At 36.2% G+C, this 25,491-nt stretch overlaps 1 protein-coding gene across 1 annotated transcript in view; it reads left to right on the top strand.

Annotated features, from left to right (window-relative positions):
- The window catches only part of LOC124798729 (E3 ubiquitin-protein ligase TRIM71-like), a 99,632-nt gene extending 85,259 nt beyond the window's left edge, over positions 1 to 14,373 (top strand). The window contains exons 7-10 of the mRNA XM_047262256.1: positions 2,601 to 2,921; positions 3,204 to 3,768; positions 9,256 to 9,267; positions 14,276 to 14,373. Coding sequence (XP_047118212.1) covers positions 2,601 to 2,921; positions 3,204 to 3,768; positions 9,256 to 9,267; positions 14,276 to 14,373 — 996 coding nt within the window. The remainder of the gene's footprint in view (positions 1 to 2,600; positions 2,922 to 3,203; positions 3,769 to 9,255; positions 9,268 to 14,275) is intronic.
- The last annotated feature ends 11,118 nt before the right edge of the window (positions 14,374 to 25,491 follow it).

Here is a 25,491-nt window from a genome sequence, read left to right as displayed (position 1 = left end):
TCTGCAAGTGTGTCCCACTTCAAACTTCTATGAGATTTGTAACTCTCTCGCGATGGCTAAATGTACCAGTCACAAATCTTGCTGCTCTTCTTTGGACCTTCTCAATCTCTTGAATGAGACCCAACTGGTAAGGATCCCATACAGATGAACAATACTCAAAGACTGGACAAACTAACATATTGTAAGCTATTTCCTTTGTTGAAGGACTGCATCGCTTCAGGATTCTACCAATAAATCACAATCTAGAGTTCGTCTTACCCGTTACTTGTGTAATCTGCTCATTCCATTTGAGATCATTTTGAATAATCACACCCAGATACTTGACGGACATTTCCACTTCCAAAGACTGGACATTTATTTTGTACTCGTACATCAACGGGATTTTTGCCTTGTTATACGAAGTAGGTTACACTAACTAGTATTGAGAGATAACTGCCAGTCATTACACCACGTATTTATCTTCTGCAAATCCTCATTGATTGTGATACTACTTTCCTGTAGACTACAGCATCATTGGCAAACAGTCTAAGGGCACTATCAATACGATCAACCAGATCGTTTATGTAAATCATAAAAAGCAGAGGTCCTATTATGCTTCTCTGGGGCTCACCTGAAGCTACGCTTGTTTCTGTTGAAGTTGCCCTGTTCAGGATGACATACTGCTCCCTGGCCGTTAGAAAACTTTCTATCCAACCGCATACGTCATCGGATAGACTGTAAGCATGCAATTTTTGTAGCAAGTGACAGTGTGGAACTGAGTCAAATGCCTTTCGAAAGTTGAGAAATAGGGCACCAACCTGGGAGCCAGCATCTAGAGTCTGTTGTATATCATGCGCAAAGAGGGCTGGCTGTCTCTCGCATGACCACTGTTTCCTAAAACTGTGCTGGTTTCTGCAGGTGAGCTTCTCAGAGTCTAGTAAGGTCATTATGTCTGAACACACAATATGTTCCATGATTCTACGACAAATCAATGTCAGTGAAATTGGCCGGTAAAGCACCAGTGTCTAGTGCCAATGCTCACAAGCCCATTTGTCATAGTTGTTGATGTTGTGGTGTTAACATTGGCACATGCATGGGTTGTTGGCTGTGAAGGCCCATCATTAGGAGTATTCGGTGCCCTGTGTGTTGAGACACACTTATGCTCTGCCCAGCTTTCAAGTCTAGTGTTGGTTCTGCCACAGTTCACTGTCTGTCCTGTTTTTACCCATCTGCCCAGCCTATATCATCAGACATTCATAAAGCAGTGTGGACACCAAACTCCACAATACGTTGGTTTTACCACATGTTGCACACACTCATCAAAGTGTTCCTTGAACACCTGACAAATCGTGGAATTTCCAAAATGCTCATGCCAAGCCTCTGAGCCATCACACTGCCCTTGGTTAAACCTGAATCTGTGGCTAGGTTGAGGTCATCCATCTAGTCCTTTCCCTGTACTACACAGCCCTCTATTCCACCAACACAGTCTTTTTTTACTTTTCTCCTTTTCTGTTGCTCCCACCCCTCCCCACCTCTCTCACACCCGCCGCCTTACCTCCAGGCCGCACTTAGCAGCCCTACTCTCTCCACCTCGTCCCTGCATGATCCCCAGCAGCACTTCACTGTCCCCCAACCCTACCCTGCTAACCCTCCCTCTCCCTGCCCCAGCCTCCTCCTTGCCCCTACCAAATTACCTCTCACATTGTGCACTGCTGCTGTTGCTCGAGGTGTGGCTTCAGCTGGCAGAGACTGTGGTCATGTGTGCGAGTTGTGTTTGCATGCATGCACACTTGTGTGTGTGCATGCATGTAGTATATTTTTGACAAAGGCCTTGTTGGCCGAAAGCTTATTTTGTGGCCGTCTTTTTGTTGTGCCTATCTGCAATTCAGCATCTGTGCTATATGGCAAGTAGCAACTCTCCTTTTCATAATATTTGTTATATTTTCTATTCTACATCTGAGCAGCACATTCACTGATGCTATATGCACCATGTGTGTGTGTCTGACTAGCAGCTGTTCCTCTCAGGTGAAGCTGCTATTGCCTGGACAGGATTGTATTGATATTAGGTCAGTGGTCATAATGTTCCGGCTGATCAGTGTATTTAAACGTTAATCAAGTGGGAAATGTGCTAAAGTAGTTGTGCACCAGTGGATGATGGGAATGGGGTACTGCTGGAAACTCGGTTGTTTCAAACAATAAAGCCACTTTCATTGCACTTGTTTGGTGGCAATCTGTGTACTCATAAACAGTGTCGGTATTCAAAGGTAGGCACTTTCTACAGGTGTTTATGTACAGTAGTTTCTCTCAATTACATCTTGTTCCTTGAAATGGGTGTAGTTCTTTCATTCACAAGATATTTTAGAGCCACAAGTTCCCACATCCTGCCTCAGATTCTTTAATTTTATCCTCATGTATTAGTGGGGAAAAAACATGACTTGGAGTGCTGTAGGAATATGTTAAATAGTTAAGTTTTTTAGTCTGCACTGCCTGTCTCTTCCCATTGTTATTCCCATAAATTTTCTCTAAGCTCCTCACTGGTGGTGTTGAGAGTTACGAAATTTCAATTAATACTGTTATTATTAAATGTTACAATATGACACATAAATGTACCATGATTCTAGGTGGAAGATAGAGGTGATGGCACATACCTGGTGACATACTGCGCCATGGTGGAAGGTCTACATACAATGTATGTCTACCTGCGAGGGCAACAAATTGCTGGGTCACCATTTTGCATAACAGTTCGGTCTCGGCGGAATTATAGAAGCATATCCCAGCCAGTGATGATAATTGGAAGTGAAGGCACTGCAGAGGGTCAGCTGTGTCGACCTTGGGGAGTGTGCTGTGATTCAATTGGAAACATCATAGTGGCAGATCGTAGTAACAATCGCATCCAAGTGTTTTATCCAGATGGTTCATTCAGCCACTGCTTTGGCAGACAGGTAAGAATCTGTGCAGAAGGAATACTGATAGCAATTTTATAAATTTAGCTTTCAGAAAAAAATTTGTGCGGCATAAGTAATTTATGAAGAAACTTAGAAGTAATTATTTTATATGCGGGTCGTATCACATAGCTGCCACAAAAAGATGGCGAGTGTTCCAAATAATCTCTCTCTCTCTCTCTCTCTCTCTCTCTCTCTCTCTCTCTCTCTCTCTCTCTCTCTCTCTCTCTCTCTTGAAACGGTTACACTTGAGCACTGTATATACCCTGTTCAATTTTGCAGGGTAAAGGAATAGGCGAGTTTGACCGGCCAGCAGGGGTGGACACCAATTCAGCTGACCACATTATTGTTGCAGACAAAGACAACCATCGTATTCAAGTACTTACATTAAGTGGAAAGCCATTATTAGCATTTGGTGAAAGAGGTAGTGCAGATGGACAATTCTATTACCCCTGGGATGTAGCAGCAGCACCAGATGGACGCATAGTTGTTTCAGACACAAGGAATCACAGAGTTCAGATGTTCACTCCTGATGGGATATTCATATGTAAATATGGTTATGAAAACTGCTCAAATATGTGGAAGCATATGGATAACCCACGAGGAGTATGTTTCAATAAGGATGGTGGTGTTATTATGACAGATTTTAACAATCACAGACTGTTTCTGATAAAACCTGACTTCAGCAATGCAATCTATCTTGGTAGTGAGGGACAGAGAGAAATGCAATTTCTAAGACCACAAGGTGTTACAGTTGATCTTGAAGGCCATATTATAGTTGCAGACTCAAGAAATCACAGAGTACAAGTGTTTGATCCCAGTGGTGACTTCTTGGCTCAGTTTGGAGGTAAGTGTTTCTAGTTAATTATTTTTAGTTTTACAATGTTTTGAGTTATCAAGAAACTGTGCAGATTGTCTCAGGCCTGTTGAATTTTCCTAAAAATAGTATTTATGAATGACTACTAACAACGAATCAAGTAAGATGATGGGTAAATCCCAGAGTTAACTGGTGAAACCTAAGATTTACCATCATGGTGTGGTAAAAATCCGAAATTTCTTACTGTATGCATAGATTTCAAACTTTTACGAAGATATGTTGGTAAATCTTAGGGTGTACACCTACCAACTGGTAAAACTGTATATTATTTTTACTTATGGACCGTCTGACAGCAACTGAATAAAACACAATTTTAGTGCCATATGCGTTTCGCCTTTATTTTCTGTAAGGCATCATCAATGGCCTGGAATATGTACATATGTTAGCTATTTTATTTACATTTTTGTCATTGTGCCTATAGGTTATAAACAGTTCTGGTGGTTGGTGTTTCCTATTAAGTAGTAATTTTTTGAACTGTACTTACAGGTTGTGTGGACAATTTCCTACATATTACACTCCTGTTGCATTTTTGGTGTTGTTCTTCTTCTTATGAACGCCAATTTGCGGATTTTTTTCCCCATTCCACAACACTATGCACTGAACGCTTGTTTTAAAGCAATGTTTTGGTTTCTGTTGCCGACTGTCAAATGTTTTTGCCAAAGATCGAATGTTATTGCCAAACTTATGAGTGTAACTATTGAAGTATCTGTGGTCTGTTCGTGTATGCATGTGTGTGTGTGTGTGTGTGTGTGTGTGTGTGTGTGTGTTTTGCTGTTTATATATTGCTGTGTGTGTGTGTGTGTGTGTGTGTGTGTGTGTGTGTGTGTGTGTGTGTGTGTGTCTGTGTGTCTGTGTGTCCAGATGATGTGGGGAAGAGTTTTCTTTTTTTATTATTATTATTATTTTTTGTTTTATGTTATTTCCTTTACTAAGCGTAGTAGGGAGCCTGTACTGATGTGTGTTTGTTCATTTATCACATGTTTGTTTTCTGCTATTGGTTTCTGGATGTGGAAGTTTTCTTGCATTTGTATAAGATGTTTGTGATGGTTGCTTATTCTCATTATTTTCATTTCTTGTTCCATGTTTGTAGGATGATGGTTGTAGTGTTTTAAATGCTCTGCAAATGTGGAATGGTTTGTTTCATACTTCCAACATCTGATATGTTCTTTCTATCTTGTCTGAAAATTCCTGCATGTCATGCCTATGTATACTGCATCACAACTTTGACATTAAAGTTTATATATTCCTGATTGTTGGAATTTGTCTCTCTTGGTAGCTGGCTGGCTTTGGTGTGATTGAAGGGTTTGCCCAGGCTTATATGCTATTTTGAAGCCCTGTCTCTTTAGGATGTTTGCAACTCTGTGTGTTAGTTTGTGTGTGTAGGTCATGGTGTACCATCTGGTTCTTTTCTGTGTGGTGTTGTCATTGTGTGTGTTTGTTGAGTGTGTTTGTAAGTTTTCAGCTTGTGAGTTCTTTTGTATTGTGGAACTGTTGTGTTTGTTTTTTATTTGTGTTTTTATTTTTTGATTGAGCTTGTGTACCACATGTGTGTCATACCCGTTGTTCCTAGCTATTTGTATGATTGTACTCATTTCTTGTTCATAGTTTCTCTTGCTGAGTGGGATTCTGTTTGATCTTTGTAACATGTGTCTTGGTGCTGCAAGTTTCTGGCTGTGGGGGTGGTTGGATGTGGAATGTATTATTGTGTCTGTGGCTGTTGGTTTTCTAAAGATGTGAAATGTATGTTTACCATTTTCTTTTTTAATTGTAATGTCAAGAAAATTTATTTGGTTTTCTTTTTCTTTTTCAAGTGTGAATTTTATGTTCTGATGAGCTTTGTTTATTTCTGAATGGAGTCCATCTATTTTTTCACTTGGCTCATCTACCAGACAAATAATGTCATCCACGTATCTGTACCAATATATGATTTTGAAACTTTCATTTGTGGTTATCTTATCAAATATCTGATTTTCTAGGTGACTGATGAAAATGTTTGCTAGTGTTCCTGATATTGGGATCCCATGGGCAGTCCATCAGTTTGTAGATAATATTCTTTATCAAACTGAAAGTAGTTTTGTTCAGTTGTCAGTCTGAGCATTGCTGTTATTTCTTTTATTGCATCTGTGGTGAGGTTGCTGTGGGATGAGAGATTTTGTTCTACGATTTCTATTGTTTCTGTGATAGGGATGGAGGTATACATATTTTCTGTATCGAATGAAATCAGTGATGCTGTGTGTGGTACCTGTATGTTCTGTATGTTTTCTAGTAGGTTTCCTGTGTTTATCACTGTTCTGTTGTTTTCTACTTTATAGTGTTTTGTAACTAACTTTTGGAGGTGTTTGGCTATGTGGTATGTTGGGGCTTTCTTGAAGTTTGATAACAGCTCTCATTGGCATTCCGTCTTCATGTACTTTCGGTTGACTGCGGAGTGTCGGTGCTTGTGGGTTTTTCTGTGTTAAGTAGTATTTCTGTTTGTCTGTGAGTGTGTGTTAAATGTTTTTCAGTGTTCGTTTCACATTTGCCTGGAATCGTGTAGTTGAATCTGACTTCAGTTTTTGTATGGCGTTGGTGTTCATGTATTCCTTGGTTTTTGTGATGTATTGCTCTTTATCCATGAGTACTGTTACATTTCTCTTGTGTGCTCTTGTTAATAATAAGTTATTGTCTGTTAACTTTTGTTTTAACCTTTTCATAGTAGCTGCTTCTGTTTGGTTGTTCTTATTGTGTGTCTGCTGTGTTTGTTTTATTATGCCTTTTATTTCTTCTTTTACTAGTTCTCTTGTCAGTCCTATGTTTATTTCACAATTATTTTGTTGTTCTTCACGTGTAAGGATGTGTTCGGTTTCTACTACGAGATTTTCTATGTATTGATTGTTCACTTTGCTATTGGTGCAGTGTTTCAAACCTTTTTCCAAGAGCATTTTTTCATTTTCGTGTAGTTCTGTCTCTGTTAGGTTAACTAAGCGTGGATGGAATGTGTGTTGGTGTTCATGTGGTTTCACATTTAAAATGTAAATGTGTTTTTGCGTCTTTTTTACTGTTAGTTTCATTATCTTCTGTTTGCTTGATTTGTAAATGTTTCATTGCTATGTATGTGTTGTGTTCAGTTTTTTCTACTAGTGCCATGAAAACTGCAGCGTTTTCTACGTTTTTTGCCAATTCTAGATGAGTCTCATAGAGCATCATGTTTAGGTGCTGTTTTTTTGTATAGAGCATCTTAATTTCATGTAGTAACCAATATCGTTCTGCAAATGATTTCGACTTTTGTGCCACTGTAGAACTGTTTTTAACCTTTACATTAATGTAACTTGGAATTAAATCTTTCTTTTTGCATGTTTTGTTGAATTTTATATGCTGTATCGTCTAATGGAGTCAGAGATGTATTTTCTTGAACCTGTTGTACACCTTGACAGGGATTGCTTGACATAGCTGTATTGACAACTTCAACTTTTATAGTCCTGTCTTCCTCAGTTGCGTGTAATATTACGGTATATTAATAATTTTTACTTATGGACTGTCTGACAGCAAATGAAAAAAACACAATTTTAGTGCCATATGCGTTTCGCCTTTATTTTCTGCAAGGCATTATCAGTGGCTTGGAATATGTACCACACACACAGGCCACAGATACTTCAGTAGTTACACTCATAAGTTTTGAAACAAATACTAACAAAGAGATAGAGGGGCTGGCCAGTACTTACCTCAGCTCAGTACAGCCGATAGATACACATAAAACAGAACTGAAAATTTACATTCCTAGCTTTCGGAACTTTGTTCCTTCATCAGGGAGGAGAGAGGGGAAAAAAAGGGAAGAAGGGAAAGTGGATTCAGTTACTCACAACCCAGGTTATGAAGCTTCCCTCTGACAACCATGCCTCCATCCTTGCTACCCTCCCTGTTTACCTTTCCCTGTTGCTTCATAACCTGGGTTGTGAGTAACTGAATCCACTTTCCCTTCTTCCCTTTTTTTCCCCTCTCTCCTCCCTGATGAAGGAACAAAGTTCCGAAAGCTAGGAATGTAAATTTTCAGTTCTGTTTTATGTGTATCTATCGGCTGTACTGAGCTGAGGTAAGTACTGGCCAGCCCCTCTATCTCTTTGTTAGTATTTGTTTCACATCTTATATGAGATTTTCCATTAATCATTTAGAACACTCATAAGTTTGGCAATAACATTCGATCTTTTGGCAAAAACATTTGACAGTTGGCAACAGAAACCAAAACATTGCTTTAAAACAAGCGTTCAGTGCATAGTGTTGTGGAATGGGGAAAAAAATCCGCAAATTGGCGTTCATAAGAAGAACAACACCACCAAAAATGCTACAGGAGTGTAATATGTAGGAAATTGTCCACACAACCTGTAAGTACAGTTCAAAACATTACTACTTAATAGGAAATACCAACCACCAGAACTGTTTATAACCTATAGGCACAATGACAAAAATGTAAATAAAATAGCTAACATATGTACATATTCCAGGCCACTGATGATACCTTGCAGAAAATAAAGGTGAAACGCGTATGGTACTAAAATTGTGTTTTATTCAGTTGCTGTCAGACGATCCATAAGTAAAAATTATTAATATACCATAATATTACACGCAACTGAGGAAGACAGGACTATAAAAGTTGAAGATGGTAAAACTGTATTCATTTAAGAAAAAAATCAGCTTAGCAATTTATTGAAATAGTTTGTATTTATTGTGAATTTATGTATTTTAAACAGTCTAGCATTCCAATCTAATTATAATGAGCAATATTCCGTATTAGTGAAAAATGTTGTAAAATGTTACCTTGTGAACATTAACTTTTATTACAACAAGGCTGACTATTGCGGCATTTCGAATTACATAATATGGAAGATGATTTACGCAAGCATTTTTTAGTTGAACACTTTTTAAGTGATTGCATGTTTTGAACCCATGACTTCAACAAAAGATTGTTTGGCAACAACTTCCCATAGACTAATTTCTTCTCCTGTTACTTCTTCGACCTAGACATAATTTTCCTTGCACAATGTAAATTGGTTCCTAGTGTGCAGTGACTTCAGTTTACCAGCTCTGGTATCAAGCTGATAAAATTCGTCATTCTGAATATTTATCACAACTGCTAGATTTTGCATCAGTTTTTGCCCTGTGTACATCTGGTACTTTCTCTCTGTCTGTCCAACTGAAGGTTTTGGAATTTTGTCACATGTGGCTGCTTTCATTTTCTTTGCCTGCAATTGAAGACCTTCTTTGGCAGCTTCTTGGATCACTTTTTCTTTATTAAAACTGTTGGAAGTTGTCAGTATCTCGTCACAATCATCAGCTGGTGCCGATGTGTCATTGTTCACTGTCATCAAATCCTATGTCTCTGGTGCTTCCTCACCTTCTGCATCCACACTTTCTACCTTTGTTCCTTCTGTTCCAGTATTTGATTTGCTGGCATCAGTTACTTGGCCATTAACTTCCTGTGAGTCAGAGGAAGTGGTTTTAACACTGTTTCCAAGTCTTCTTCAGTGTTTATATTTTTTATTAAATCATGTAGAACAACTGAGGTCACAATGCCCATTTTCATTGGAAACCCAAACATGGCCTCATGTGGTGAACATTTGATCGCTTCATGATAAGCCCATCTTTCATTGCTTGCACAAACGCTCAGCCCTTCAGACGATCCAAGTTCATAACATATTTTCAATATCTTAATTTGCTGTGTGAACTGATCCCTATGACTGACTGACTGACTGACTGAGCTTCCTGTGGACTGTCTTTATATCACTCCACAACCAACATGAACTTTGAATGACTTGGTTACAAAATTCCCTACCCTTATCAGAATGAAGGTTACTTGGGGCACCAAAGGTGGTAAAAATGTCCAAAAGATGGTACGCTACTTCATCAGTCCTTTTCGAAGTTAGTGCGCAGAGGATAACAAATTTTGTCAAATGATTTGGTATGAAACTATTAACACACACTTGTCTGGGTTTGCCCGCATGTGGATTAAGTCAATTTGGCATCACGAATTCATTTCACTGTGTATGATAGGTTTCACTAAAACACCCCTTTTCTCTGTTTTTTTTTACACACAGTTCACATAATCTCAAATACATGATTGATTCAACAATCATATTCTTGTACCTACAATTCAGTTTCATGATCATCCATGTTCGGCCGCCGTGGCCTGTAGCATTGTTGGTCTCATGCAGTACAATTAACAGTCCATCAAAACAAATGTAATAAAAGGTTCTTCTTTTTCCAGCAGACACCAGTGCTATGAGTTTCTCTTTACCTCTGATATTGAGATAATCATCTCTCTTCAAACATCTGTAGTGAGCAGATTTTTTATTGGAAACAATTTTTGCATTTTACACTTCACTTAACAGTATATTACATTGCTCAGCAGTTAAATAAAAATTGTCCTACTTTTTAGTCACTGATCCACTTAAAAGTTAATAAAATCTGTTACGCATAATATCTCTCATTCTGATGCAAAGCTGCAGAAGAAATGCCACTAAAACAAGTCACAAAGATGACCAAATGTGTGATGCTCAACATTGATTGAAACTACGCTGCACTGAGCAGACTGAGAACTCATAACTGCCAATAAAGAAACTTATCTGAACACAAAATTGGCAACAATGAAACTTGTCTGAAGCTGCACGTTGATGGTGGGAGCCTTAGATCCAGCTTTCACCAGTTTGCATTGGTAAATCCTAAGATTTACCAATGTCTCTCGGTAAAAGTTCAAAATCTATGTATACAACGAGAAATTTAAGACTTTTACCACACTGTGATGGTAAATCTTAGGTTTCACTGGTTAATTCTTGGATTTACCAATTATCTTACTTTTACAGCAACTTACATATTTTGTGGACTACCAGTGGAATAAAATATTGGTAGCAATGCACCTAATATTAGCAAAGAATTTATATAGCTCTAGTACAGTACTGCAATTACTGGGTTTTAGTCTTGAGTAGTTTCACAAAGGTACTGTTCTGTTCAAATGGCAACTGGTAGTGGTGTGTGAAATGTAAGACAGAGGCTGGATAAAACTAGATATACAGGAAATAAAAGTGTAAAGGATGTCTCGATGAAAACAAAATTTTTTAATGTACATTGGGCTAGTTTGTGTGGTTTTTTGAGAAAAACATATGGTGATGAACCAAGCTCCTCTTGGACACAAATCAAGGAAATGAGAATTGTCAAAAATTTAAAACTATTAAAAACATAACTTACCAGCCACCTTTGCTGAGTGACTGGCGGCAATATTCATTGTAAGCAAGCCTCTCTCATTCTAAATATAAAAAAGTTCTGGTTCTTTAACAAGTGTTACTGTGGTGCTGTAAATGTTGTGTCAGCAACAGTTGTTTCTCTTTCCTAAGTGTAAGTTTTCTTACTAATTGTAATGCGCGAAATCTAGAATGATAGAACAAGCAGCGTATTGCAATGTGAGAAGAGTTCATTATAAACAGTGTACTAATATCTTCCTGATAGTCTTCTTCTTCTTCTTCTTCTTCTTCTTCATGGAATGAATGAATGAATTAATTAATTTAATAATGGTTAGGAAATAGCAATTGCATCTCATGGTTGCTTGCAGCTTAAAAAACCAGTTCTTTGATAATCAGTTCCTGGTCATTGTTATAATGTTGTTTTTACATGGACTTAATTGTTCTGTGAATTTGTTTCATATGGGATTGATTCCCTGTTACACCATGATTCAGATTGGTTTTGAACTGTAGGCTTCTTATAATTGGCTGAGTCACTTTCCAGGTAAAAGGAAGGTAAAAATGTTCTAATTCAATTTAGTAAATTTCAAAGGAGCTCATTGCCCTTAATACTAATGAATCATAGTACTGTAGGACGTAGTAATACATAGACTTTTCCTTCATATGTAAGTCATAACATACATTTTATGAGTGCTTACCAATGGTGCATAACTAGAATAGTTAGGTTAATCATTTTTTGGAGAGTGGATGCATACAGTATTGTGTGCATAAAGTAATGGGGTCAAATTGTAAGAATTGCGGGAAAGTATAAAATTACATTAAGTATGACATTTTCATTTAGCGCCAAAAGCTTATTTGGTTTCCGATAGTAAAAGCATTCAATAATTACTACAAATTATGAAAGGTTCATCCCCTTCCTTGGTGTCAGCAGAAAACATATTTTTGCAAATTATGCAACTGCCAGTAACTTGAAACTCAAATATCACATGAGTCCATAACCTGTATTAAGATTATAGTGTATACCTGATTAAATTTCTTCACAGGTTTAATAACATTCCAGAATGAGAACCAGTCTCTGATTTCAAATGATAACTATGCAGCATGTTGTAAACAATGTGTGAATATGGGCAAACAATGTGTGAATATGGGCAAACAATGTGTGAATATGGGCAAACAATGTGTGAATATGGGCAAACAATGTGTGAATATGGGCAAACAATGTGTGAATATGGGCAAACAATGTGTGAATATGGGCAAACAATGTGTGAATATGGGCAAATAATGTGTGAATATGGACAAATAATTTTAAATGTACAGGGGGTTGTAGTCAGTTTTACAGGTTCAAATTTGCAGCCATCTGGATGACACTGTACACTCAATTTTTGCTGAAATTTGTATTGGGGTTTTGATTTAGGTAGTATCTGCAACTGACAAGTGTGACATGAAATTGAAAGATGTAACCAACATGGATGACAATACGATTTACCTAGTGGAAAGACATACCTAGACAGACATTTGAAATGGACTGAAAGGGTTAGAGCAAATAGCTGCAAATAAAATCTGCAAAAAAGGCAAGCATTAGCGCAGTTACTTTGGCCTTTATTCTAGGTGCTTTTGAAAAGCAGTAAACTCTGAAATGAAATGCTGTAAAGCTGTGATGAGATGTCATGATATTTTGGTCAGTATCAGTGACATTAAAGACGTGGGAAAAGATGATATCATGGATATTAACAACACAGTGAGGTGATTTAACAGATAACAATGCTGCAAAATTAAAGGAGTTTTTCTCCCCCTCCCAGAGTTAATAAAGGCAGAATTTTCTCAGCTGTTCATGCAAAGATCCAATATGGTGTTACAGAGAGTTGGTTTTTATTGAACAGAAGCTGAAGGGATTAAAGTCACTAGACACCTCTGATGTGCTGAAGTGCAAAAGGCATTTTAAGCACTCAATTTACCTTTACCATGTAGTTATTTTGCAGTGACTATTCAAAACCTGGGATAAAGAGTTAAGAGATTTAACAAAATTGCCCAAAAGTGATGCTGGCACACATATTTGCAAATGTAAATGCAACTGCAAAGTGAAAGCAGATGAAGTATTAGCTCCCGTCCCACAATAAGTCGCCTTTAACCATTCATCTATGGCAGCTGAAATAGGTTAGACAGAATTGGTCTTCATTTAAACAAAAGCAAAAATATACACTTAAAGACTAAGTCCAACTACTCCATCATTCCCAAACATCCATATAAAACTAATAGCAGACCAAAGAAATCTAGCATGAAACTGTCCCTATTCTAATTGCGTTTGATGGCTCATGCTATAATCTTCCAACACAATTTATGAAATTTCCACATACCCCGAGGGATGCAGTTGCTGCCCCCCCTCCCCCCAATCCCCATCCCCATTACAGCCACTATAACTTATTAGAGAGAAAGTAGGAAAGATAAATAAAAACCCACTTTCTAAAATAGCTCAGGAACTGCAATGAAACATTAACAGACTCTGAACTTGTGTATGGTTCGGATGTGTATAGTGACTACCTACCACCACTGATAAATTACTCAGCCATGACATTTTATTTATTTATTTGTTATCTGTCCATATAACAAAAAGTTTTCGGACATTGTCAGGAAAATTTAGATTACATTACACATATACAGGAAAATATTTACATTCTTTCAGTATGAAGGGGTCCTTCTCAGTCATAAATAGATAGGACACACTCTTCCTGTGGCAAGAGGATCCACCAGTGTGTTATGGTATACAGTTTTGAGTTCATCACATTTTGATATATTTACTGTATGTTTTTTTGACAAGAGGACAAATGTTAATTTAGCAGTGCATCTGCACTCTTATTTTGTTGTTCACATAATGATGAAAAGTGCAATATGAATTTGAAGATTCTGTGAATTGTAACGGAGGACTTTTCAATGCATCGTCCAGTTTTTCTTTTATAAGTGATTCTTTATCCATACTTAAGATAATATTTCAGCCTTTATGCTTTTGTTGTTTCCAGAGTTGAAGAAAGTCTTAGGACAATAACTATCTTGATAATTTTCATATTGAGTGATTTTTTTGTGTGTGTGTGTGTGTGTGTGTGTGTGTGTGTGTGTGTGTGTGTGTGTGTGTGTGTGTCTAGATGAATAACACACATCCCTCAGACAACTTTTTGTACTTAAATTGTGCTTTGTACACTTCTTCACTCTCTTCTCTCCATGTATGTGCTAATTTATGCTCTGAGCATTAAAACTAAAACAAATTATTTTTTCTGCAGACATATCTCTGATGGACCGTCCAAGTGGGATCTGTGTATCACCTGATGGTAAAATCATACTTGTTGATTTTGGCCACCACAGAGTTTTGGCTTTCTGACAACAGGATCTTGATAAGTATGCAGGAAAGATAATTATTCCCTTTATGCTGAAGAAAGTCCTTATGATGCAATATAGTTTGCCAGCCACCTGAACAAGACTATCAGTTTACGCTGTCTTTGTGATTTCCTTTTTCTTTCCTTTTTTATATTTAGATAGAATATTAGTGCATAATTACCACCCATTTTCCTTTTGAATGTATTACTCGCTCTCATCTTGTAAAATATTTTAAAAAGTAAAGTTGCTGTTTATGCTCATTAATGAGTTAGATGTTGAGATAGAGAGAGAGAGCATAGCAGTTGTGATGAAACAATATTCCTCCAGTTGTTAGTTTTAAAAATGTTTGAGGTTGTTGTTTAGGTTTAACTGGTGATTATAATCATCAAAGACTGACTTATAATATTGTTTTATTTTTTAAAATATTAAGAGAACTCCAGAAACATTCCTGGAGTTATAATTTCAGTAGCTTTAGTGCTTGTGCACAAAGACAGAATTGTAACTAATTGTAATAGTTCCTATAAGGTAATACCAAAAACATCTATGAAATTATCAGACAGTTGGCTGTTTTCCCTTGAACATAGTGTTTAAGTAGCAGGACATAGGAACATAAATTATTTTTAAAAAATTGGAAAAATGGAAGCACCACAAATGAGACCGCAGTCTGTAAATAATGCATATTTATGACTCTGTGGTCAGAGATTTTGCTCAACATAAACAAACATGCTCGATGTTAGTTATGTCAAAACTTGACAAATCTTGCAGAGGATGATACTCTTCTCCACAATATTTTGGCAGCTGAAGTGCTCTGTAAGATCATTCACTAAAACAGTGACATTGCTATCTTCCACTAGATTGCAGTATGACTGCATTTAATGCTAGCTGAAACATTCCACCATTTGACAGTTGACAATTTGGACACTATACACTCTGTGTATAATAATATGTATTTTTAAATAGGTCATGCCATGTTGTGTGATACCTCCAGTGTGTGGACAATTGACAGAAGGAAATTTCTGTGTAAATCAGGTTGCGGGTTTTTTCTGAAAACTACACACAGACCAAAGATCCCATAAAAATTCTGCTCTGAGCAAAGAAATTTCCACATGCCTGGTGATATCCTTACTTTAAAATTGAAGTCTAAGACTGCATTTTATATTATACAAAATTCATCCTCTCAAATGAAGATTAATGAGATAAATAGTAATACTATATTGCATGAAGTTTTATTTTGGAATTTATTTCTAATTTTCTTGATGCTGTATGTTGTTGACAGAGGAAAAATTAATTTTTTGCAGTAGAAAACACATCCTGACATACTTCATTAATGTTTCACAATTTACGAGATTGGTTTTCTGCACTGTTACCTGAAATCTAATTCAACAATGTTTTATGAACTGTTTTAAATATTTTATATATTTATGAGGAGGAACTATGTTAATAGTAACACTAACACTATCACAATGCGATATTTGTAAGCATTTTTAAAGAATGTTATAAAGTATATCGAACAGGAAACTCAGGGATTTTCTACGAACATTATTTTGTACATTCTTTTGTATTTAAACGTTTGAGCATACACTGTACAAATTCTGTGCAAGAAGTATGAATATAGAGAGAACCATTTTTCCAGTGTCTGTTATCTGTAGTTCAGGTCTTAACATTTTACTATAGGGGTATGTTTGCTTGGGGTATGTTTGCTTGGCCCTATTTTAGTAAGAGACACACAAAGAAGGCAGGAAAAATGGGCACTGGGCCAATAGCCATTAGTCCTTGTAAGAAATTTAAATTTAGATAATTTTTTTCAGTGTGTACTGTGGATATTATAATTGAAAAGGTGAAGCTAATATGAAAGGAAAACATTTTTAAATGTATAAATTTATATAATTCTAGTCTCCATTAAATTTTAACATTAATACAATGGACTTGAGCTTTCATTGTCATTGTTAAAGTAAGTGATAGTGTTTTACAGAACATGAAGTAAACAGCATTTTAATACAGTGTCTCTTGGAAACTTTCTTTTATAAAGAAGTTACACTCTCTGTACTATCTATTCATGGGATTGATATTCAGAGATAAGTATTAAAGAGCACATGATATCCCACTACTTCGGTTTTGATGTCTCAGTAAATTGATGCCTGTGTGCCTTCTTGGTAGAACCCATTGATATTAAGATGTGTGTAAAATTTCTTTGCTAAACCAAAATAAAAAGGGAGTGAATTGGAAGATCAATTGTGGTGAAGAAATGAGAAATTTCTTCTAAAAGAAAAATCATTTCACCATTAAGTGGTATATAGGTGTCTGTAACTGTAATTGAAACAAAATTACATCATTGTCATTTTTTCTGCAAATGCTGTTTAAATATTTAGTTTTTATCTGGACTGGCTTGTAAACACATGGGCAAATTATAGCATAAATTCTATTGAAATAAACTGTTGGACATGTATGAAAAAAGGAGTATACTAAATAACAATGGCAATAATGAAACAGGTAACATTTCACTGGCTCCTGCTTCCTTTAAATATTATATCAGTTACTTTTTATCTCATGTTTAATTAACATTGTCACAGAACTAATTGTCTAATATATGATCTGTACCTGTTCTTTGTTTTAGAAAATTAGTAACCTTTGGCAAATTGAATTTGGTTTGTGAAGTTAAAATTTAAATGAGTGTCACAGAAACTTGCTGAAGTTACTAAAATTAAGTAATTTACTGCAGCGTCAAAGACTGTAAAAATGAAAATGTGAGAAATATAAATGTAAAATGTAATTAGAAAAAAATACTCAAACATCAAATGTACTTGACAATTCATTTCTCGGTGTTCGCTGAAAGTTGATTCTTATGCTTTAATAATAAGAAAATATATAAAAAAATATTTGATGCATATGCAATTACATTTTTATAAATTACTGTAGTTTGCACTTAAATCTCTTCACTATAAGAACATTGTCCCATAGGGCAGCAATAAGTAATTTTATTGATGAAAACCTCACTTTGCACAGTAAAACGTCTCATCTTGGTTTATGAGCAGCCATGTCACATTAAGTACTTACCAGAGTAGTCTTAGTAGTTCTCAACCAGACAAGAGAGGTCAGAGTCTCCAAATGGAACTTCTCATGCAAAATTGTTCGTAATTTCTTGTTTTCCAGCACTTTCCCTAAATTAAGGATATATGAAATTATTTTTCCAATAAAACTCCCATGCATTTGCCCTGCAAATGTTTAAAAGCACTTGTTTTGTAAATAAAACTGCCTTTTCTTTCGGCAACTAGATTTATATTTCCCACACACATTTCACCTTACTCTTGCTCTAGGGCATTATAAGTGGGATCACTGATGATGCCTTATAGCAAGAAAAGGTGAAATGTGCCTGGGAAAAATAAATTAAATTACAGCAAGAAAAGGTGGTTTTATTTACAAAACATGTATTTCTGTGGACTTGGCCACACAAACAAACTTGTTTAAAAACTCATTATGGTTTATAAATGTTTTCTTAACAGTTGATCACATGCCTATTGTTTTTTTAAATACTTCTTTCTGGATTTTTGTGGTAGAATTTATTTCTCTCTCTCTCTCTCTCTCTCTCTCTCTCTCTCTCTCTCTCTCTCTCTCTCTCTCTCTCTCTCTCTCTAAACAACTGAGAACACTTCACATCCAAGAAGGAAGTGTCTAGCAAAAATGAATTTAATGGTCAGTGAAGGGGTTACATACTATATGGTCTCAAACTACATATATTTAATGTTCCTTTGTTAATAATATTTTTATTGTGTTTAATTCTCTGTTCCTATTAATTATGAACTGTAAGCTTATATAAAGCAGTTCGTTTTATATTCAACGCACATACTGCACTACTGAGTAACAATACACATTTGTAAGAGTTCATCAGAATGTGTCAATGATATTTACTTGTCTTTTTGACTAGGTAATTCAAACTGTAATTTGATTATTCTTTTAATGTACTATACAGATTTTAGAATAGGCTTTATTTTGTGTGTTGTGAAAACAAGGAAAAAGTTTATTGGTGTAAAAAATATATGGAATATTTGGAATTATTTCTGTGTCCATCATCTTGAATTATTATTATTATTATTATTATTATTATTATTATTATTATCATTATTTACATTAATGTTTTACACTGCACACAGAGCAGTAAACTAGGCATATGAGCAAGCATATCTCATCAATGAAATGCAATGATTGCAGAAATAATAAAAATGTATTTATAATAATTAACCCATTCACTAGTGTTCGGACAATGTGTCTCAGTTGATGTTCTTGGTGCTATCAGTTTATACACATTTTCATAGCACTCGGTGGGAACAGTATGTAATGAAGAAATTGGAGGACATTATTAATCTTTCATAAGTAATACCAAAAATAAATGTCATTAAAATACCAATATTTAAGGGTCAAGACTATAAGTAACCATATAGTGTGCATTTTTTGTTGATTTCCTACACTGTTTAAAAATTGTTAGTTTTGTAAATAGGAGAAACTATGGGCATTATTGACACAGGTGTTGTTGGATAAATACTGTTCATTAACTCCCGGAAGCAATCTGCTTACCAAAGAGAAGCTGGTTAAGACTGAGTAATATTTACTGTTTATCACTGAAATTTATTTCCAGGAGAAAGTAAACAAACTGGTATTAAGAAAGCTAGTTTTGAATCATAATACACATGTATATGTGGCTAAATTTCCTCAAAGTACATTCCTTGAACAGTAAGACTGCAAAACAGAGAGTACAAAATCATAATTGATCTTTGTTTCACTAATGTGAATAATTCTGACAATACAACTGTAGTTCACTCTTTGAGATTAGTGGAAGAATTTGACAAACTTTTTAGCCTGAAGCTCTGTAATATATGTAGTACTTTTCCTGTCCCTTTTGTAAGCAACTACATGCCATACTACCCCCTACAGAAGTACAAAACTGTTTCTATGCATGACAACTCCATACTGTAAGTTTTTAGATTTTTCTGAGGTATAATCTTGCTGGTGAGAGTTGTTCAATATATTATAACTGGAAAGATGAAAAAAGGGAGATGACTGATCGACATATTGCATACAGTCATGTTTTAATATGACCTGTACATTCCTTCAAGTTGTCAGATAAGAAAAAGATATTTTTACTGTTTAATAATAAAGTCTATTCCACAGTTGTTAAGCAGCTGAAATAGGAATGAAACTTTGTAGCAACATTCAAATTTGTTGCAGTAATATTGTATGAAATTTTGTTTGTATGAACAAAACAAAAGCGATCTTGTGCATTCGTATTTTCTTTTCATTGTTTTCATGTTGTCACTCTGATATAGTGCTGTCAATTTAAGAATAATTGCTGATACCAATTACAATAAGTTTGAAGAAACTGAATGAAGTTGAAATACTGAGCAGTTTGTTTTTACTTCAGTATCAAACAGTAATAACTGACTTTTGAGAATTAACTTTCATTGCTAATGTCAGCAATACTTAGTTATAAATGTGATAAAAAACAAAAGCTCAAAATGTAAGGGAAGAATTATTAAGCATGTCATGTCTTGATGTAGAAAGTAAACTGATATTGTCAAAAGTAATGTTTGGAATTAGAAGCATGGTTTAAAAAATAAATAAATCCATCTTAGTAAATGTTACAGATGTTTTGGTATGTGATAGGGACTGATGATTGAGGGTAGTGACATGCATTCCAAATGATAAGGGCATTATGTGCAAATTCCTGAGAGCTTTGAGCTATGCAGTAGGTAATAAAAACTGTTTCCAGAGATATGTAAGACTGTGTTTTTACTGAGACTTTTTCACAAGGCTCATAAGTTTACCAATCATCTCTCTCTTTTCTAAATTCTCACAAGTTTTTTTTTAAACTCTCTTTCTAATGCAAGAGAATTATTGATGTAGGAGCACTGAATTAACAGTATCTACTAGTATATCTTCTAATCTGTCCAGTTTGTTTCCTTGCTTTTAATTTAAATTTTTTATAAAATTTAAAGTAATGTTCTTTGTTTCACTCACTTCAAATACTGACTTTGTTTCATAGGTCTTTGATATCAGCTTATAATGTGTCTAGACTATGAAATTTAAGATGGAAGAAAATTGGTAGAAATAAAGAATATGAAGTTTGTTGATCTCTTCCCCCCCCCCCCCTTTGTTCTGTATCTATTGTTTAAATATGTATTAATTTTTTTATAAATTTATTCCACTTAAAAGTAACTGGTTGTACAATAGTGGTAGCCCCTACTACAGATGCTCCTCATTAGGAAAATTTTCCGTATGCTTTTGTGTCAGAAATGACAAAAGAATTGGCTTTTGAGAACTAAGTGTTACCTTAGTAGACTGTATACGATAAAATTATATTGTGTTGATCATGTGATGGTTGTAGTGGTAAAGGATTGATAGCTTAGCTTGTCATAACACATTTGTGTGGGCTGGATTTCTTTGTGTTTGTGATATTTTGTAAAGATATTAAAAGTATATTTAAGTTGTGGTTATATTTTTAATTCTTTATGCACTAACAAAGTTCCTTGGTTGTTCAGTGAATGCTTCAATTTTTAAATTTTAATGCTGCAGATTGAATCTGCAGTGTGTAATATTTAAAGTTTATGTTCACATTTTTTTGGGAATTGGTTATGATATATGTTATGCAGAATCAGCACTGAAATATTATGAGGCAGAGGTCATCTAAGTCAGTAAGAGGAATGTATAATGCAATATTTGTTCTTACATAAATACATGGTAACTACTGGTTTTATACAGTGTATTCAGATTGTATTATGCAAACATTAATGTAATAATTTGTGAATAATACATAGTTTATGTTCCAAGATTGAAACGTGTTTGTTTTTCAAATTTAGCTGTAATTAGTTCCTGTGGAGCAGTTGCAATAAAACGTTAAAATGTTTTGTATCAAGAATAACTATGTCAGTTTATTTAACCTATAATATTTTGTCAACTAGATTATCAATTATTTTGCTTAGTATATTTAACAGTCCTACATTTAGTACAGGTAAGAATCATTGGGTCCAGGGCGATGGTACTTCGAATTTTTCTTTTCAGCTGAAAACACCTGGCACATCAGCTGGGGGCTTCAAATTGACAAAAAAATTCAAATTTTTCTTAACATAATGGAGGAAATGTTTGTTCCTGGATTAGATCAACAGTAGTGTGACTGCAATCTTCCCTATTTTCAATGACATACAAAACCAATTCTGTAAGGTACTGCTTACGTAACCTCATACTGAAAGCAGCGTGATATTTGGAAATCCAGTCCTAGTTCAAGGAAGCTATGCAAGTGGGAGAACTAATTGTCCTGTTTTGTCCATAAAAATTATTTTTCTGCTGGAAACCTGTATTGAAGGAGGAAAGTTAAGGTATATAAGCTGAAAAGTTGAGTTCACGACAATGACTGAATAGCAGTACTGCCCAATGCCAGCACCAAAGAAACTGGTATACACATGCATACTCAAATACAGAGATACGTAAACAGGCAGAATACAGTGCTGGCTTCAGCAGCACCTATATAAGAAAAGTGTCTGGCACATTTGTTAGATCAGTTACTGCTGCTACAATAGCATGTTCCCAAAATTTAGCGAGTTTAAACATGGTTTCATCATCTGAACATGAACGTGAGACACAGCATCTCTGAAGTAGCTATGAAGTGGGGATTTTCCCATACAACCATTTCATATGTGTACCATGAATATCATGAATCTGGTAAAACATCAAATCGCAGACATCACTGCAGCCAGGAAAAGATCCTGCAAGAATGGGACAGACGACAACTGAAAAGAATCGTTCAACATGAAGGAAGTGCAATCTGCAATCCTTCTGCAAATTGTTGCAGATTTCAGTGCTGGGCCATCAACAAATGTCAGCATGCATACCATTTGATGAAATATAATCAATATGAGCTTTTGGACGCAAAGGCCCACTTGTGTATCCTTGATGACTGCATGACACTAGTCTTTATGCATCACCTGGGCCTGTCAACACTGACATTGGACTGCTGATGACTGAAAACATGTTACCTGGTCAGACGAGTATTGTTTCAAATTGTACGCGTATGAGAACCTCAAGAAGGGCATGTGCATGTGCATTTGTTGTGATGTGGTGCCCCCTGATATGTCTAGATACAGCTCTGATAGGTGACATATACCTAAGCATCCTGTCCAAGCACCTGCATCCATTCATGTCAATTGTGCATTCTGAAGGACTTAGGCAATCCCAGCAAGAGAAAGCAACACCCCATACATACATACATACATAATTGCTACAGAGCTGTTCTGACTGGCAGCATGCCTGTTTTGAGTATCTTTTTCTAAGTCTCATTAGACAAACAATATTTTTTTTTTATGTAGACTTTCGTGATATATGCTTAGACTGCCTGCACAAATAATTACAGAACAACTATAATACTTCAACTGGGAGGGCATTTGTGCATTTGAATTTTATTGTGGCTCCATATTGGAGAGCAACAAAAGGGATATGATACCATAGTCTGCTGATTCAATGTTACTGCTGCAGTTAAGAAAATTTGGCAAATGAACATTTGTGCATGACTGGAATGTGAACCTGGATCTGTTGCATATCACAAGCTGTCCCTTTTAACAATTAACAAGCCTGACTCAAATTTGTAATGTTACTGATGTTTCCTTCTCATAAGTTTCAAATGCTACAATCTGAGGTTCTCTGGTGGATTTGGCAATAGCTCCACAAGGGATGGCTTTGTTGGGGGTTATTGTTTTATAGAGATGCATACTAGATTAATTAAATTCAGAGAGATGAAATGACTGGTTTCATACCCATTGAGTCCAAAGAAATGCAGTGACATGAAGTTACACAATGTAAATGTACTCATAAATGCAATATAATTAATATTTTGTGTCAAAAGCAGGTGTGAGCATGTCGTGTAGGAATGCTCTGATGGTCTAAATGCTAAGGCATCAGCTTTTGTGCAGTGAGAAGTCCATACACCCATACTGTGAGTGTGGATAGGTCGTGAGGTGCACAGAGATAGTTTGTAAAATTTGCGGTACCACCGTGTCCTAGATGCCGCAGTGGTTGCCACACCTGCCTAGTAATCGGGAGATCCTGGGTTTGAATCCTGGTCCAGTACACATTTTCACTCATCACTGCTGATTCCACCTAATGTCCCACTGCAGCCGACTGCAGTGATCCCCCTTCAGTTTACATATAGGGTTTCACAGCTGCTGGATCTGCGTCATGTCTATTCTTTCAAAGGAACGGATACTGTGCATTCAAATAATAATTTATCCTATGTCTAATCATATATTATATTCAGCCAAATGCTGGTGACAGCTGTTGTACAGCCCCTTCCTTGTTCCTGTTATGAATATTAGAAGTGATCTTGCTTACATCTACTCATAGGAAATGCAACTATCATTGCTGCCAATCATTCCCACATCTGTGGCAACATGGACACTCTAAAATATTTCATTAGTGATCAGTGGTGTCAATTTACATAACCAACAATGATTTTTCATTTTAGGGAGACAATGTGTAATGATTGTCACACACTGTTAGACCGACCTGAAGATGCTCATCAATGAGCCAAAACTGGTAACCAATAAAATAAGTTTGTGATCTTATTCACACATTTTGAATCAACAGATCATGTGTATCCCCACTGACAATGTCAAAGAAAGCAGCACCAAACCATAACCATATGGATGAGGTTGCTTGAGTGCTTTGATTGGTCCAATATAAGTCAGTCTTTTGTACAGTTTTCTAGTAAAAGATTTTGACATTTTATGAGCTTAATTAGAACTAAATCTCTTTGTCATGTCTCTGCCTTAGACTACCCTTTGTTTATCTAAGGTTTTCCTAACAGTTTCTTCCCTCTCCTGTAATGTGGTACTTTTGCATGCAGGATATTCAGTAAGTTTAGTTACAAGGTTGCCTGGTTATCTGTCATTGGGAAGAAGGCTACTGGAAGGTAGTTGTAAGCTATTAAAGATGTGTTGAAGACTGTTAACACATTCAATCATATTTGAATGACTGTAGCAACAGTAAGTTCTACTTATTCACCCAATTTCACTCATATTATCTCGGTGGCATTACCTGAACGGTGATAGGTAGAAATTAATGTGGGATTTATTTCCCCCTCTGTTAAGGTTTTCCAGGTTTTCCAGGTTTTTGAAGTGATTTGTGTTTCCTTATCAGAAAGTATGGCTTTAGGGAATCCAACATTTGAGAAATACCAGAATGAATTTTCACTCTGCAGTGGAGTGTGTGCTGATTTGTGACTTCCTGCCAGATTAAAACAGTGCGCTGGATGGGGACTCAAACCTATAACCTTTGCCTTTCATGGGGAAGTGCTCAACCTGACCACTGAGCTTGCATATGTAACATATCAAGCTCCAAAAAAATCTGGCTGTTCTTCTATGGCTGTCTCAAGTGGTTATGGATAATTGACTGCTGCTTCTTTTGACCCTGTGGCTTTCCCTTTGCTGGCTGCACCCTGGGAGTACGACCAGGCTTGTTGGCTTGAGGTGAAACACTTTACCCGCTACCTGGTCTGCACTGGGACGCATTCACCACCACAATGCCATTATTTTTTTGTGGAAAATATCGAAGACATGTTTTCTGAAGTGGAATTGCTCAGTAAGATTGGTTGGATTCCCTGTTGCTCGAAACTACTTCTGCTGCCCAATCTGCAGCTCTTCAAGCTTGTGATCACCTTGGCAACACCTGGTGTCCATTATACCTTGCCACTCTCTGAATATGGTCCAGGGATCCATTTTTCATAGGGACTTCAGCCTTCAAACTAATGAGAAACTCCAGATGAATGTGGAACAATGGGGCATTCATTATATTTGCTGTGTGCAGAAAGGCCATAAGGACAATTGCACTGAAACCAATGCCTTTATTCTAGCATTTGAGGAAGGTACCCTCCCAGAGAAGGTCAAGATTTTATGTTATCGGTATGATGTGAAGCTGTATATTCCATCACCCATGAGTTGTTTTCGATGCTTGTGTTTCAGGCACATCTTCCCAGTGTACGGCACATGCTCTTTGTGGTGACTGCAGACACGCACTCCATGGGGGGGAGCCCCTATATTCTGCCACCTGTGTGCTTTAATTGTCATGACTGTCATTCTCCATGCTC

Source organism: Schistocerca piceifrons, chromosome 5 (genome assembly GCF_021461385.2).
Source record: "Schistocerca piceifrons isolate TAMUIC-IGC-003096 chromosome 5, iqSchPice1.1, whole genome shotgun sequence".
In the NCBI taxonomy this organism is placed as follows: Eukaryota; Metazoa; Arthropoda; class Insecta; order Orthoptera; family Acrididae; genus Schistocerca; species Schistocerca piceifrons.
This window is presented reverse-complemented; position numbering and strand designations above follow the sequence as displayed.